The sequence below is a fragment of the Erythrolamprus reginae genome, chromosome 1 (genome assembly GCF_031021105.1).
Source record: "Erythrolamprus reginae isolate rEryReg1 chromosome 1, rEryReg1.hap1, whole genome shotgun sequence".
Lineage (NCBI taxonomy): Eukaryota > Metazoa > Chordata > Lepidosauria > Squamata > Dipsadidae > Erythrolamprus > Erythrolamprus reginae.
The window spans coordinates 104,740,921-104,757,783 of NC_091950.1; the positions used below are offsets into that span (position 1 = coordinate 104,740,921).

The window sequence follows — 16,863 nt, forward strand, 5'->3', positions numbered from 1 at the left end:
AAAGCTAAAAAACCCTTATGGCTATTCATTGAAAAGATTCATATGTCAAGGTTCCAGATAGCATCCAAACTAAATAAGAGTCCAACTCAAAGTACTTCTCAAAGTTACAATTTATTGTTGGAACCATCCTGGAACCTACACTGGGAAACCTGAATCTGAGTTTCCCACCTAGTTGAAAGTTCACAACTTTTGTCCCCCACCCACAAACTTGTCACATTGCCCATTCAGATTGTGCCAGCTTTGTGGCTGCATCTGTCCCCTCCCAAATTCCCATAAACATCAGGCCTTCTATAGATAGTGTGGCAAGCTGTTAATTTATCACCAACCTCTGCACCGGCTTGACATCATGTGGAAATTGTTTCAGTAAATCTGGCAATTGTGAATAGCAAAGCAATCTTGTATATACTTATGCAGAAAAGAATCCCATTAAGGTCAATGGTCTCAATTAGAAAATCAGCAGATACGGAAGTTGAGTGGTAGATATTTCATACTAGATTGAGGGTGGGGGTGAGAGTTAAAAGTCATAGTTTAATTAAATTTTGAATTCCTTTTTTTAAATATAAATTTTGAATTCCATATGCAGTGCCTTGACCTTGGTTCTTTATGTAAATATTCACCTATTTTTGTCCATGCCTCAGTTTGTAATGTTCCTTTTTGAGGATAACTTGGACATTCTTGCCAGATATATAATAATAATTTGGCCAATCCCTTCTTTGTGGGATATTGCCCTTTCTTTTTTAAATAAGTTTTATTAGCTTCAACTATCTGTCCTAATTCCCGAACATGAAGTTCCTGTTGCAAAGACAGCCGTACTCCCATACTTACGTATTTGTGCACTTGGTAAGAGATGGGAGGTTGAGTGCGCTGAGATGCGTGATCCAAGCGTTGCCCCCTCAGCGATGTCCTTAAGGCCAATCAGTCACCATCTGGGGTCACCACTTGACGAGACGCGATCCCCGCTGGACGGGGGTCTCGACAACCCTGTGATGGTTCACTTTACGAGGCCCGATCCTGAAACCATTACTAGTGCTTACCAATGAAACACGGAGTCAATGGTCTGGGTAAAGTGACAAAGCTTTATTGTTACAAATATGCCTCTTTTATACCCTTCATATGCAAATGAAGGGGTTTCAACTAGTAATTTTCTATTGGCTAAATACAAGTCTAATTTTTCCTAATATACGTTTCTTATAGGCTACAAATATAAGGTTTTTCAAATCTATAGGCTAATAATAAAACTTTTGAATACGCAAGTTTTCATAGGCTATATCTATATGCAAAATTAAGGCTTCTGAGCACCCAACTGTTCTTAAGCTTCTAATTGGTTATAAAAGGTATCATCTACAGCTTATGATAGGCTACTAAATTCTCACTTTATGCACCTATCGGTAGCTGAGTTGCCAGCCAATCACACTGTTAGTGTCTTATCTCGTGCCAGGAGCGCTGTTGAGGGATTTTTCTTACTGTGTCCAAAGTTCATGGCTATTGTATGACTCACTGTCTCTGGGCAAATTTTCACCATGCTATTTCAGATAACTGCTTCTGTGTATATCCTAGAGCATAGCTAATATTTGGCTTACACAATCCCTACATAAAAGGATTTTCTATACTGAACTGCCCAGCTAAAATTTAATTCTGTGTACTCAAAGTATAACAATAACTTATATTTAAACATTCAAAGACGGTTGAAAGATGAATTAGGTATTATGTATGCTAATTTGAACTCTTAAAATTGTATTACTTTTGAACTTGAAAAGATACAAATACAGTGTTCCCTCAATTTTCACGGGTTCAAACTTCGCGAAAAGTCTATACCACGGTTTTTCAAAAATATTAATTAAAAATTACTTAGTGGTTTTTCCCCCCTATACCACAGTTTTTTCCTGCCCGATGACATCATATGTCATCACCAAACTTTCATCCACCTTTAATAAATATTTTTTTAAATAAACTTTAGTAAATAAACATGGTGAGTAAATGGTTGCTAAGGGAATGGGAAATTGCAATTTAGGGGTTTAAAGTGTTAAGGGAAGGCTTGTGATACTGTTCATAGCCAAAAATAGTGCATTTATTTTCGCATCTCTACTTCGCGGAAATCCAACTTTCGCGGGCAATCTGGAACGCATCCAACGCGGAAATTGAGGAAACACTGTACATTGAGATTTACATATAAACAGTAGCGATCCCATTAGCCTGAAATTTATAGCCTACTGTATTTAAAAGAATGGGTCCATGAAATTTGGGCAAACTTTCTTTGTATGATGTCCCAAGGTTATGGCTGGAAGTACTGCCACAAGAAAAATCCAATGCTACAAGTTCCACTGCAAAAATCTAAGTTTAGATTTTATTCTGAAACCATTATTTTCAAAGCTCACAACATATTACCAAGAACTGTAGGTAGAAAACATATTCAACAGGAATAGAATGCAGAACGTACTTTAAATCAAATTATTAATATTGTTAGGTAATTGAATGTTGGCACTCAGCATTTTCTTCTCATAACACATATTTATCATTATTAGTCACTATATTTATTTATCTCCCAGTTTTTTATTTTTTACAAACAAATCAATGAGTGAACAGTGTGGCATCTGAATGTCATACATTTTAATACAAATAAAATAGTATTAATCATATTTGTTTCATTTAACAAGCTTATATAATTCTTGTAACAGTAATATTTCAGTATTTAATCATTTCAATGCATAATTTCTATGCCAATCACCCTATTCTAAGTATCATACCTTTTATATAATTAGATTAATTATATTTATTACTTTTAACAAGTTTATAGTATTTCTAATAGTACAAACATTTATGTTAAATAGAAATCTTCCATTATTTGCTTGTTCAACTCATAATCCATTATTTAGTTATTCGATATTTCAATGTTATTTTTATGTCACCATATTCTGAATGACATATATTTTTATACAAAGTATTTTTAAACATATTTTTTATGTTTACTAAACATACACCTATACACCTATTCATATTGAATTATATTTCATTATTTAATCAATAGTTTGAGATATTATTATTATGCAAGTCACCATATTATACTTAGTAATACATTCAAATCATTCAAATTCTAATTTCCCCTCTTGCTATTACTTCTGTTATATGAAAATGTGTATTTTATTAATCCCACATTCTAGGTTCCATCCCTATTCTAACTTTGATTATGCCCCTACTATATTTAAAAGTATTTTGTTTTCAACCATCATATTTTGTATGCTTTAAAGATTCAATTGTTTGTTTCTTAACTTACCTCCCATATTCCATTCTTGCATCTTTATTTCTGTCTGCTTCCAGATCTGGGCTATTCATTTTAAACATTTCTCCCTTCTCTATTGTCTAGTTTCTAAAGTATCTACTCTTGCACCTATCTCTCTCCCATAAAAATCTTCCCGGTTCTCCAGTTCCTTATTTAATTTTTAATTTAATTGTTAAATTAGAATACTCTCTCCTCAGCTTGTATCATCAACCCTTATTATTTTTGTTATCTCCTCATCATCTTGTTTCATTTGTCCTTTCTGTTCCATTTTTTTTCATTTACTCTTTCTGTAAGTTACTCCTCTTCCTGATCGTTTGATCACTCATTCTTTGTGTTATATTTCCCAGCATTCCATTCATGCTCTCTGTTTGATTCATTATTTCTTTAAAATGTCTTGTGAAGAGCTACCAAAATTTTTACTACCACACTGTGGGATGGCTTATATGCATTTTCTTTCAACATCTTTCAACATCAATTGGGAGTTCTCAGGTGGAGCTCCATTTTTGCTACCCCACTGCATCCTCTCCCATCCGGGCAGTAGCCCACCCCTGCTTTGGATTACCAACACAATATTTTCCCAAGTTCTATTCCTTTCTCCTTGATGAAGCATCTCTTTAAATTTAATTGCATCCCCCTTTTGTCCAATAATCCAAAGACCATATATTCAAACCTAGAATCACTTCTCAAAAGAATTCAATATTTTTAGTTCTTTGTATCCAAAAATTAACCAAACTGTTCCTCTGGATAATCTCATAAGTTTTCCAGAAGCTCCTTACGCCCTTGTATAAATTCAGGCTCTTAATGTCTTCCACATTTAAATCCCAAACAATCAAATAATTCCAAGATTTTGGGAGTATGTTGCTCTTCCTTTCATCAGCAGATGATGCTCTTAGATTGGATTTCAGTATTAACCAGGTTTTTAAAAATTTTCCCACAATGTAAAAATAACATTGATTTTGAAGTAGATAATTCCAGTATTTTAAAATAAAAAAGCAACACTTATCCAATTTAAAAGTCCAATTTAGCAATTTTTCTGCCTCTTTCCCTTTAATTCTTTCCTTCTATTTTAAAGTTTTTTTTCCAGAGTGCTAGGTCATTGCTACTTTAAAAATAATTGTGAACCTCTCTTTTCCTGGAAATTCTTTTGAGGTTAAAATTTGAATAAAAAGAATTATTCTCACCAAGTTCACACACTGTTCATCAAAGTCCGCACCTGCACTATGCTTAGATGGTCATCTGCTTCCCCAGCTTCTTGACAGCCATTTTAGACTGCCTCTTGTCCACATTGTGGCATAGAGGAAAAAGAAAACCGGGGTTCAGTAAAAGAGTTATGATTTCTTCTTAGCCTTGCCGTCCCTACAAGGCAGCTTTGGCTATTTCAGAACCAACAAATAGGGAGAAGGCAGCACAGGAATGGAGAGCTCCATTCTCTGTGACTGGTAACGCTGCAAAGATCCACCCCTTCAATCACTGTATTTATGGTATGCAGAGAATTTGTCATGTACAGTAGTCAGATTCTCGTTTGGTGGGCCCCAAGGCAAAAGCCTTCTCTGTGGCGGCCCCGGCCCTCTGGAACCAACTCCCCCCCGGAGATTAGAACTGCCTCCACCCTTCCTGTCTTTCGTAAACTACTTAAGACTCATTTATACCGCCAGGCATGGGGGAGTTGAGATAGCTCTTCCCCCTATGCCATTACAAGTTATGCATGGTATGTTTGTGTGTATGTTTGGCTTTATAATAGGGGTTTGTAGTTGTTTTTATTATTGGATTGTACATGTTGTGTTTATTATTGTTGTTAGCCGCCCCGAGTCTACGGAGAGGGGCGGCATACAAATCCAATAAATTATTATTATTATTATTATTATTATTATTATTATTATTATTATAGCTGAATACTATTGTAACTGCTTTTTTTAATTAACCAGCAATACTGTTGACTAAGATCAATTACATTTTGCCATCTCAGTCTGATTAGATTTAAAAGATTATTTATATTCAGCCTAGATAAAAGTTTTAGTATTTTTAAAACATTCATTCAATCTTACCCAAGATTCTACATGTTACATAGCTAATACCAATTTATATTAGAATACACTCTAAAATTACTCTGAACCAGTTTTCTAGATGTAACATGCACAATAGTACTTAAACATATAAAAGCCAACAAATAGAAATCATTAAATATCTTTTAAAGTTTATTTAAATAAATAAGCAGTTTCAGTTGTCCATGTCACACTATACATATTTTCATAACTTCTGTGCCTAGTTGCTTTTTATCTTCTTTTGGAATTCAGTTTAACTATTTTGCCAAGCACAGGATGAAATCTTGGATCTTTTAACACAAAGCAAGACGTGCTGGATTCTCCAAGTTTGCCTTGAGTGTATCTAAAAATTTAGAAGCTAGTTCATCATCTATCACTCGACCATCACTAGACAGAGTTATCGTTAGGAGCTGGTGTTGTTGAAGCTTCTCATTCCCATCTTCATCCTCCACAACAGTGAGTTCTGTCCGAGATCCTCCCACCGCTAAGATGCAGGCTTGAGGAGGCATTACGAGGCCAATGAAACTGTTGATACCGAACATTCCAAGATTTGAGATGCTTTGGTTGGAAAAAGGACAAGAAATAGAAAAATAAGACACTCTGGAAAAATAATTTCAAAACTGTTTAGTACAGATAGGTAGAAATAAATATGTTGTAACGATTAAGTCTGGATTTTGAATTTGGTTTTGAACAAAACCGCAATAACACAAGAGCACGCAACAGATTCAAACTTAATATCAACTGCTCCAAACTTGACTGTAAACAATATGACTTTAGCAATCGAGTTGTTGAAGCGTGGAACTTATTACCAGACTCCGTGGTGTCAACCCCCAACCCCCAACATTTTTCCCTTAGACTTTCCACGGTTGACTTCTCCAGATTCCTTAGAGGTCAGTAAGGGGCGAGCATAAGTGCACTAGTGTACCTTCCGTCCCCTGTCCAATTGTCTCTCCTATATTTATATATCTTTTCTCCCATTCATATATCCCTTCCTCTACTCTTCATTGATGTATTCTATTCTCATATCTCTTCTTCAATCCCTTCCCTGATATTTACTACTACATGTTTTTATTCTCTTTAACTTTCAATTTGTATTGGACAAAATAAATAAATAAATAAGTCAAATAGTCTCACTCTTCATCAACATGAAACGGGGTACTTGGCCGTAAGAACTGGTTGAAAATCCTATGTGATGAAACACAGCTATTGAGTCATTTGCATAGCTGTTAAGTTTTATTTATTTAGTGCAGTGTTTTTCAACCAGTGTGCCGTGGCACACTAGTGTGCCGCGAGACATGGTCAGGTGTGCCGCGAAGCTCAGAGAGAAAGAAAGAGAGAAAGAAAGCAAGAGAGAGAGAAAGAAAGCAAGAGAGAGAGAGAGAGAGAGAGAGAAAGAGAACAAGAGAGAAAGAAAGCAAGAGAGAGAGAGAAAACAAGAGAAAGAAAGCAAGAGAGAGAGAGAAAGAGAGGGATGGAAGGAGAGAGAAAGACATAGAGGGAGGTAGAGAGGGAGAAAGAGAGCAAAAAAGAGAGGAAGGAAAAGAAAGAAAGAGGGATGGAGAGAGAGAGAGAAAGAAAGAGGAAGGAAGGAAGGGAGAGAAAGAGGGAGGGAGAAAGAAATAGAGTGAAGGGGAGGAAGAGAGAGAGGGAGAATTTTTTTCTCCAAACTTTTTTAGCGCCCCCCCCCCGCTCAATGTGCCCCAGGGTTTTGTAAATGTAAAAAATGTGCCGCGGCTCAAAAAAGGTTGAAAATCACTGATTTAGTGTATGGCCTCTACAGAATGTGAGCAATACACTATAGGAGATAAAATATTAAGATAAAAACATAAGATGGTCACCATAATATGGAGCCATAGAATTGCAATGGGATAGAATTGCAATGGGATAGACGTTATAATTTGATATCAAGTTACCCATTTAACTGCTTCTAGATATCAAGCTTCTAGTGAAATCATACCAGGGGTATGAAATGTAGGCTACCTGCACAATAGTATACTCCGGTCAACATTATGTCTTAATAGAGTGGCTAAAAGTTTATACACACAGTGACCTAATTGGATATTGCATCACTCATAGTCCAAAATTATGGAAGCAGCAATTAGATTACAACAGTTCTTTTAACTCTTTTAATGCACTGAAAAAAATATATCCGACACCAGATCCTTTATTTGCAACTAAATATAGAACACTTAAATAGAAGTAAATATGAGTACTTAAACAGACTGGTGATAGAAATGATAGGTCTTATAGCACTGCAAGAGATTCATTTGATTGATAAGGAACAGGTTAAAGCTGCTAAGGGGCAAACCTTTATTGGCAAAGGCTTACCCATTCATACCTATTGTTTGGCTGCTCAATATGGGACTCATGGGCTGCAGATGCTCTGCTGATTTTTAGGGATTATTTTAATAAAAACATGGCAAATGGCCAGACATAAACAGAAAGCAATACATTTTTAAAAGTTTTGAAATGTACAGATCACCGATATGATTTTGAACTCATTTAGACCTGTCTTACTTTGAATGCATTTGATTTAAACTCTGGCATGGGAGTTTAATACTGTTTCTTTACAGCTTGAGCAAAAATGTTTCTTTTGTTTACAAGGATACAATGCTGTATTGTGGTTTTACAAAATTGGTGCATACTGAGGTGAGGAAAAATATCCATTCTCTTAACCAAACTAAATCAGCTAGCGGTACCTGAACACACTTGTAAGTGGATCACAAGCTTCCTAACAGACAGGAAGCAGCAGGTGAAGCTAGGAAAAATCACATCAGATATATGTACAATTAGCACAGGTGCCCCCCAAGGCTGTGTACTCTCACCACTTCTCTTCTCTCTATACACTAATGACTGCATCTCATACGATACATCTGTTAAACTACTGAAGTTTGCAGATGATACAACAGTGATCGGACTCATTCGAGACAATGATGAATCCGCATACAGACGGGAAGTTGAACAACTATTCTTGTGGTGTGACCAGAACAATCTAGAACTGAACACACTCAAAACCGTAGAAATGATGGTAGACTTTAAGAGAAACCCTTCTCCCTTCCACCTCTCACAATACTAGACAACACAGTATCAACAGTAGAGACCTTCAAATTTCTAGGTTCTATCATATCTCAAGACCTAAAATGGTCACCTAACATCAAAAACATCATCAAAAAAGCACAACAAAGAATGTTCTTTCTGCGCCAGCTCAGGAAGCTCAAACTGCCCAAGGAGCTGCTGATTCAGTTCTACAGAGGAATCATTGAGTCTGTCATCTGCACTTCTATAACTGTCTGGTTTGGTGCTGCAACCCAACAGGACCGACACAGACTTCAGAGGATAATCAGAATTGCAGAAAAAACAATTGCTGCCAATCTGCCTTCCATTGAAGACCTGTATACTGCACGAGTCAAAAAGAGGGCGGGTAAAATATTTACTGACCCCTCACATCCTGGACACAAATTGTTTCAACTCCTACCCTCAAAACGTCGCTACAGAGCACTGCACACCAAGACAACTAGACACAAGAACAGTTTTTTCCCGAACACCATCACTCTACTAAACAAATAATTTCCTCAACACTGTCAGACTTTCTACTAAATCTCCACTTCTATTCTACTAGTTTTTCTCATCATTCCTATCACCCATTTCCTCCCATGCTGACTGTATGACTGTAACTTGTTGCATATATCCTAAGATTTTTATTAATATTGCTTCTTCATTGCTTATTTGACCCCTTTTGACAATCATTAAGTGTTGTACCACATGATTCTTGACAAATGTATATTTTACTTTATGTACGTTGAGAGCATATGCACCAAGACAAATTTCTTGTGTGTCCAATCACACTTGGCCAATAAAAATTCTATTCTATTCTATTCTATTCAAGGTGCCTGGAAGCAGCCTTGCTTGTTCCAATGCACCAGAATCAATACCAGGAAATCTGATAAAATGGTATTGGCACCAAAATACAGTGAACCAATGAAATATATTTTATTGCTTTTACGTAAGCATTCTGCAAATCTGTTTTATGATCTTCTCCTTGCCAGGTAAGGCCCATCTCCTCTTCTATAAATTGAACATGGCATCTCTAATAAAAATGCCGTTACTTTTTTTTTTGACATTTCCCCAAATATGCAATGTTCTTGCATATTAAGATTTTAAAAATGTGAAGGCATGAAACAAAACAATATTCTATTCGTTTAAAAGTCCAGATGTATAGAACATATCTTTTAGATGAACATTTTTCTTCTTAACACTACACTCAGACTAATTTCGGATTTTGAGTCAGTTTGGAAAGGAAATCAGATACCATTAGAAAAAGCTACCTTCCATTCTAAAGGGAAGAAAACTGCCACATACACCTTGTTTTAACAACAGTCCAATACAATTTATCTCTTTAAGAAGATTGACCGATGCTGACAAAAGAGGAGTTTCTCTGCTTTCCTTATACCTCTAAGCAATTCTTCCAGTTATTCCTGGTGACTTAAAAGTTTGCATCTTAACAGATTAACAAGAGTTGGAAGGGACCTTGCAGGTCATCTAGTCCAACCCCCTGCCCAAGCAGGAAACCCTACATCTGCCTCTACCTACAATAAAACTCACAACCTCCTGATTGTGAGGCAAGAACTCAACCTCTAGGCCACAGCAGCTGGGTACCTACCATCTTATTTAAGAAAATAACCATTGAAGGGCAAACAGGAGGGTGGTGGTGATGTCTGTTCTCCTTAAAATCTCATCCTCAACAAACCTACCAAGCATGAGAGGTAACGAAAGTGTGGGCTGGATTCAGTTTTCCATTCTTGCAATATTAGATCTGTAAAAATATATTTCCCTTTACCACTTCAATTATATGTACAGTAAAAGGGCCCTGGAGAATTAAAAGTTATTTAAATTCATTAAATTTACTCAAAATATCTCCAGTTTGAAGCGAACCAGTTTCCAATTCAGTGATCTGGCATAAATGTCATTCCTCCAAGTTATACTAGTTCTTACGTAGTGTTATTTCTGATACATGGTACTGCTAAATGAAAATGCCAAGTCTTTTGGCCCCTTTTTAGAGACAGCCTTAAAAGCATTTTGACTTGCTTGTTCACTATCAGTGAATCATTTTCATGAATTTAACAATCCTAACAACTCCAAATACTGTAACAGATTCTAAATTTTATAAAATAGCAGATATTATGATTTTATAATAGACTAGAGCAGTGTTTCCTCTAAGGCGGGCAGCATGCTATAGCGTGCAGGTTTTTGACACTCAGCGTGGGAATTTTAAATTTAAATTCCCGTGCAGAGGACCTTTCCTTTGCCTCCCCACTTTGGCGTCGTTGGCCAGGGCCGAGGCTGCCCCAGCTCTGATACCCACCCGCGTGGCGTCGGAGAAGGCGTTGGCCTCATTCCCCGCCGCCACGCTGGGGGCTGCCCCCTGGAGCCGGGGGGGGGGTTTGGGCCCGGGCTCGGCCTACTCAACCCGAACTTCGGCTCCTCCCCTGACGCCGCGCTGGCCAGCGCCGTTCTTGTTGTTATTGTCACGGCGGGGAGGCAGATGCGGTGCTTCTGCTGGGAAGGGCTGTCAAAGAGGCCCTGAAGTCCCCGCTGCCTGTGTCAGCGGCAAGGTGGCAGCGCCGGCCCGGGCAGGAGAAGGCTGGAGTTGCCCAGAAAGCGGCACCTGCTGGTGAGGCCTGGTCCGGGAGGAGCCGCTGCTGTAGCCACACCAACGGCAGCTGTCATGGGAGCAGAGCTAAGGGGAGGGCGTGGAGGTGGTGCCCGCCGGAGAAGCGGGGCGATAGAGAAGTGGAGAGAAAGAAAAGGGGAAGAGAGGGAGGGAAAGAGAAGTGGAGAGGAAGGAAGGAGGGAGGGGAGGGAGGGAAAGAAGGGAGAGAAAAGGGGGGGAGAAAGAGAGGGAGAGAGAAAGGGAGGAAGAGAGGAAGGAAGATAGAAATATAAAGGGAGGGAGGGAGGAAGAAAGAAAGAGAGGGAGAGGGAGAGAGAGAAAGGAAGAGAGAGAGGTGAAGAGAGAAAAACGTGGAAGGAAGAGAGAAGGAAAGAAAGGAAGGGAGAGAGAGAAAGAGAGGGAGAAAGGGAGGATACTTATGTATGTATGTATGTATGTATGTATTTTACTTCTATGCCGTCCAGTCCCGAAGGGACTGCTGCTCAGACACTATACTTTTCCGCCCACACCGAAAAAAAATTAGAGGAAACACTGACCTAGAGCATTATTAAAGTTGCTGAATATCCACTGAAAAGTTACAGAAACAACTTGACAGCAGCCTCAAAATACAGCAGGAAAAACAGAAGAGAATTAACAATACCTACTGTATTTTCTGGACTATAAGACAAACTTTTTTCTCTCCCAAAAGGGGGTGAAAATGCATCTTATAGACCGAACATTGCTGAAGCCCATGTGACGGCCATTTTTTGGCCTATGCATGTCCTGTTTTCAGGTCTTTTTTGGTCATTTTTCGGACCATTTTCTGGGCTTTTTTGGCCCATATTTTGGAAAAAAATGGGCTGAAGAAAGCCTTGAAAATGGGCTGAAAAACTGCTGGAAAAGAGCCAAAAAAGGGCCAAAATGGGGTGCGCAGAGGCCAAAACTTTTTGTTTTTGTTTTCCTCTTCTAAATATTTAGGTGCATGTTATAGCCCAAAAATATGGTATTTATAGATAAGTAATCCCCATTCATTGTTCCGTTCAAAGACCTCATAATGCAGGTGTGATTATAAAACATAGACCTAAGAGATTTATAAAGACTATCTCAAACATCTCCAGCCCCAACTCCTCCCCCACTCCCGCCATTCTGTTCTGAAATGTATTTAACTTACCTTAAAGATCCTCCTTGGTATTCTTCTGGAAATAACTTCCCATCTCTTGCTTTCTTTGCTAAAGCCTAAGGAAGCAAGATTATTTTATTATTTTAAATAATCATGATTTTCAACAAAGTACACGCTTTTATGCATATTTGATTGGAATGCTAATTTTATGAGAAAATTCTGATAGATTCAGACAGTTGCTACAATCTATGAGAGACAGTTAGAAGAAGTCATACATTTGGGTCACTTGGGAATAGGTTTCAGATGTCGAAAAAAACTGTGAGTAAAGCAGAGATATAGAAAAAAATCATGGAGATTTCTTGCATTGGTTTTTAAAATTCCACATATGATGCCTTATGGAGAGCATATGTGGTTATCCACAATCCATCATTGTCTTGTTTACAGAAACTAAAAATTTAAAAGCAATTACTTTGCTATAACTATAAATTAACATTTTATATTAACATGAAATCCCACCAAATGTCAACAGAAATCATAGCAAATGTCATAGAAAAATGTAAGCCTTGTAGCAGGATTCAGAAGAGACAGGTGAAAATAATTCAGTGTTAATTCATTTCCCCAGGAGGCAATAAAACTCATGAAAAATCATGATGCATTGTAATTTTATATACCATATTTAGATACTTCAGAATTAAACAATTGAACTGCCTTCTAATGCTTAAAAATAGGATAATTATAGAAGATATTTTAAAGATTCAAATGAATGACAATTAAGAATGATCTTAATAAGTGTTTCTTGAACTTTTTCTCTCAGGACCCTTTCCCATATTAGAAAGGTATAGAGGACTGCTGAATAACTTTTGTTTGTCTGTTTATATTTATCAATGTTTGCTATATTAAAATTTTTACTACATTAGTTGCAGTACCACTTTTACTATTGTTTGATGCAATTTTAATATTTTAATAACATAGGCTGGCAAATAGTTTTGAATTTGTGAACCTATAAGCCAGAAATATTTTTATTAGGTATGTTACCTGAAAAATTTTCATATTTGCATGCAGAAAATTAATCTTATTTAATTAATCTTAATTAATTTTAAATATAATGCTAATATCTGACAATGTAGAATACAGTGTTCCGTCGATTTTCGCGGGTTCGAACTTCGCGAAAAGTGTATACCACGGTTTTTCAAAAATATTAATTAAAAAATACCACGGTTTTTCCCGCCCGATGATGTCATATGTCATCGCCAAACTTTCGTCTGCCTTTAATAAATATTTTTTAAAATAAACTTTAATAAATAAACAGTGAGTAATAATCTAAATAGTTGCTAAGGGAATGGGAAATTGTAATTTAGGGGTTTAAAGTGTTAAGGGAAGGTTTGTGATACTGTTCATAGCCAAAAATAGTGTATTTACTTCCGCATCTCTACTTCGCGGAAATTCGACTTTCGCGGGCGGTCTCCGAATGCATCCCCCGCGAAAAGCGAGGGAACACTGTATCTAGATAATACTAAAATAAAAATATTAAAATGGATGGCAGAGATAATAAACAGGGATAGAGGTTTAGATGCTTTAGAGAAAATTGCGCTATTAATGGTCTCTAATATTCCTGTACTAACATGCCCTAAATCATGCCTCTTGAATCATAAATGAGTTATTGATAGATTACTGTGTCACAACAGTATACAGAGGTTATTGTCTTCTATCCAAGATTTGTGGTCTTTGTAAATCAATCTTGTTCTCTGTCTTAAACCCAGCAAAAAGACATAATCCCAAAAACAGCAGATGTTTTCTTAGAAACCATAAAATTCCATTTTTGGTCTAAAAGAGGCCTGGGTATTTGAAGACACACCTCTGCAGAAGCAGCAATTTCCTGAATTCCCTTGGATGCAGCATCCTTTATGATAGGTGTAATGAAACCTTGGTCTGTTGCCGTTACTATAGAAATATCTATCGACTGCAGCTGCTGGGGGCCTTCTCCATTCCAGGTCACGTTCACATCTGGCATTTGCTGGAAGAAACAGAAGGAAGGAGGCACATATGTTAAAAAATAGCACTGAAACCAATTACGCCATTTTTTTAAAGCCTTTTAGAATTGTGGTGATAGAAGCAATAACATATGGGAAAAGATTTGCCTTAAGCAAGATCAAGTTAATATAAGCAAGAAAAAGGCCAAATGACTCCAAAAATAGACTTATCTTATTAGTGTATATCAATTTTGTCACAAAAGATGAATGCAAATTATGGTCACGGGCAATTACAGCTGCAGGCAACCACACAATAGATTGGCTTATTCAGTTTCTGGGTTATATTATTAACAGAATTCAAACTTGTTGGAGGGCAACTGTCATTTTGTTCCTTGCTAGTAAAGAATTGTGACATTCTACAAAAACAAAGCAGATGGTTTATAGAATTTCCATTCCCATTTAAATCAAGAGAAAAGAGCTAAATATTTTTTTAATTTTTTTTTTAAAATGTGTGTGTGGGGGGGGGGGGGAGTCACATAACCATATTGAAAGGAGAACCAATTAGATATGTTTAATTTGAAACCTTAATTTCAGAAGTCAATTCTTAACATTTTAACATTCAGATTGGTGGGGTTTTTTAATGGCTTTCCTCTTTAATATTCTGAGCTTTCACTAGAATAGTGAAAGAGCTACGGTAATTTTAAAAACAAGCAGATCTGACCCTTCAATTTAATTTGTAGTATTCTCCTAATAAGTGTTAATCCGCACTAATTCAATGAGAGCCACACAGGCCTTAATCACACCAATGTATGCACTCACAAACTACTACTGACAATTTCTCTTTTCGGTTGCAATTTTTCACACCGCATAACGTATGCTGCAAAGAAGTCTCGCACAATATTCAGAATTGATTTTCACAGTCTATGAGTAGCTGTGAAAAAAGCAATCAAACCCCTACACAACTCTTTGAAAATCCCCCCAATGTTTGAAGTTGAAACATTGTATCTTATTATTATATCTTGTATCTTAGTAGTTATAAATATATTTTCTATATTCACATAAAAGATCAAATTTAACATAAGTGGCACACTACTGAAAGATCCTTATGGACTAAAAAAATCTAAAATATACTATAAAAATCAATGTCAATGATGGGCTAGAAAATATCAAAATTAGAGGAAAGTTAATATTAAGTTTTCTTTATTATACATGTTAAAAATCCTTTTATTTAAGGATTTCAAAAGAAAAGAATTTAGGGGTAGTGATTTCTGGCAGTCTCAAAATGGGTACACAGTGCAGTCAGGTGATAGAGAAAGCAAATAGAATGCTTGGCTGCATAGCTAGAGGTATAACAAGCAGGAAGAGGGAGATTGTGATCCCGCTATATAGAGCGCTGGTGAGACCACATTTGGAATACTGTGTTCAGTTCTGGAGACCCCACCTACAAAAAGATATTGACAAAATTGAACGGGTCCAAAGACGGGCTACAAGAATGGTGGAAGGTATTAAGCATAAAACGTATCAGGAAAGACTTAATGAACTCAATCTGTATAATATGGAGGACAGAAGGGAAAGAGGGGACATGATCAAAACATTTAAATATGTTAAAGGGTTAAATAAGGTTCAGGAGGGAAATGTTTTTAATAGGAAAGTGAACACAAGAACTAGGGGAAACAATCTGAGGTTAGCTGGGGGAAAGATCAGAAGCAACGTAAGAAAATATTATTTTACTGAAAGAATAGTAGATCCTTGGAACAAACTTCCAGTAGATGTGGTTGGTAAATCCACAGTAACTAAATTTAAACATGCCTGGGATAAACATATATCCACCCTAAGATAAAATACAGGAAATAGTATAAGGGCAGACTAGATGGACCATGAGGTCTTTTTCTGCCATCAATCTTCTCTTTCTATGTTTCTATGATTTGCCTATTTTTTCAATAAAGCCATTTGTTGCATCTTGAATTGAACTTAGATATAATTGAATGTCAAACAAATACATATGTTAAACACTAATATAGATGTAATGATTTGGAAATCCTAGAATATTAATTGAAATTAAAATAAGAATTTGGAAAGTATATTTCTTTCTTTCTCTAGGATACTACATCTTTTATCAGTAGAAATAATATTAATTGAACCAAAGGATATAAATCTATATAGCTACATATTATACAATACAATAGTTGGAAAACAATAAAACAAAATATATATTTAGCTTAAACTTGCCATTACTTAAAGGATATTGTAGAAAAGAGAACATGGTGCCAGCAATCACCAATATCAGTGTCCATGATCCATAATATTTAACAAGAGGAATTGCAACAATAATCTCAAATTGCATAATATTTTATAAAATATTGTTGAAAAGAATCTTGTAACGTAACGGTAAATGCACAAAAAATAAAAGCCTTATAGATATATTTGCTTAATATATATTTTGCAATTTTTCAAGGCAAGATTTGTTTAAAGGTGCTTTGTATTTGGCTTGGAAACATTCACTATATCTGTTACAGTGTTTTCAAGAAACATCTTTTCCTGGTCTGGAACACAATCCCAGAAAAATACAGGTTTAAGAAATTGTTAAAGTAGAATCAGGTGAGCATATTTTGCAGGGCTGATTTACTTACTTTCAGGGTCACTGCAGTTGCCTTGATAATAAAGTCATTTATAGATACTTTAACATCATCTGTGTGAAAGAGAAATACATTATAAAGAATGGAAAACTAGAATTCTAGACATGGAAAGTCATACGTTAAAAGAAGATTTGTCTTCACAGTAGCATTTTCAAAGTACCTTAAATT

At 36.4% G+C, this 16,863-nt stretch overlaps 1 protein-coding gene across 2 annotated transcripts in view; it reads right to left on the bottom strand.

Moving 5' to 3' along the window:
• Positions 1-5,451: 5,451 nt before the first annotated feature.
• The window catches only part of PDHX (pyruvate dehydrogenase complex component X), a 40,587-nt gene continuing 29,175 nt past the window's right edge, over positions 5,452-16,863 (bottom strand). For both annotated transcript variants that reach the window (XM_070760955.1, XM_070760964.1), the window contains exons 8-11: positions 16,690-16,748; positions 13,945-14,103; positions 12,141-12,205; positions 5,452-5,877 (exon numbers count right to left, since the gene is read on the bottom strand). In XM_070760955.1, the coding sequence (XP_070617056.1) occupies positions 5,613-5,877; positions 12,141-12,205; positions 13,945-14,103; positions 16,690-16,748 (548 nt within the window). In that variant the 3' untranslated portion in view covers positions 5,452-5,612. The remainder of the gene's footprint in view (positions 5,878-12,140; positions 12,206-13,944; positions 14,104-16,689; positions 16,749-16,863) is intronic.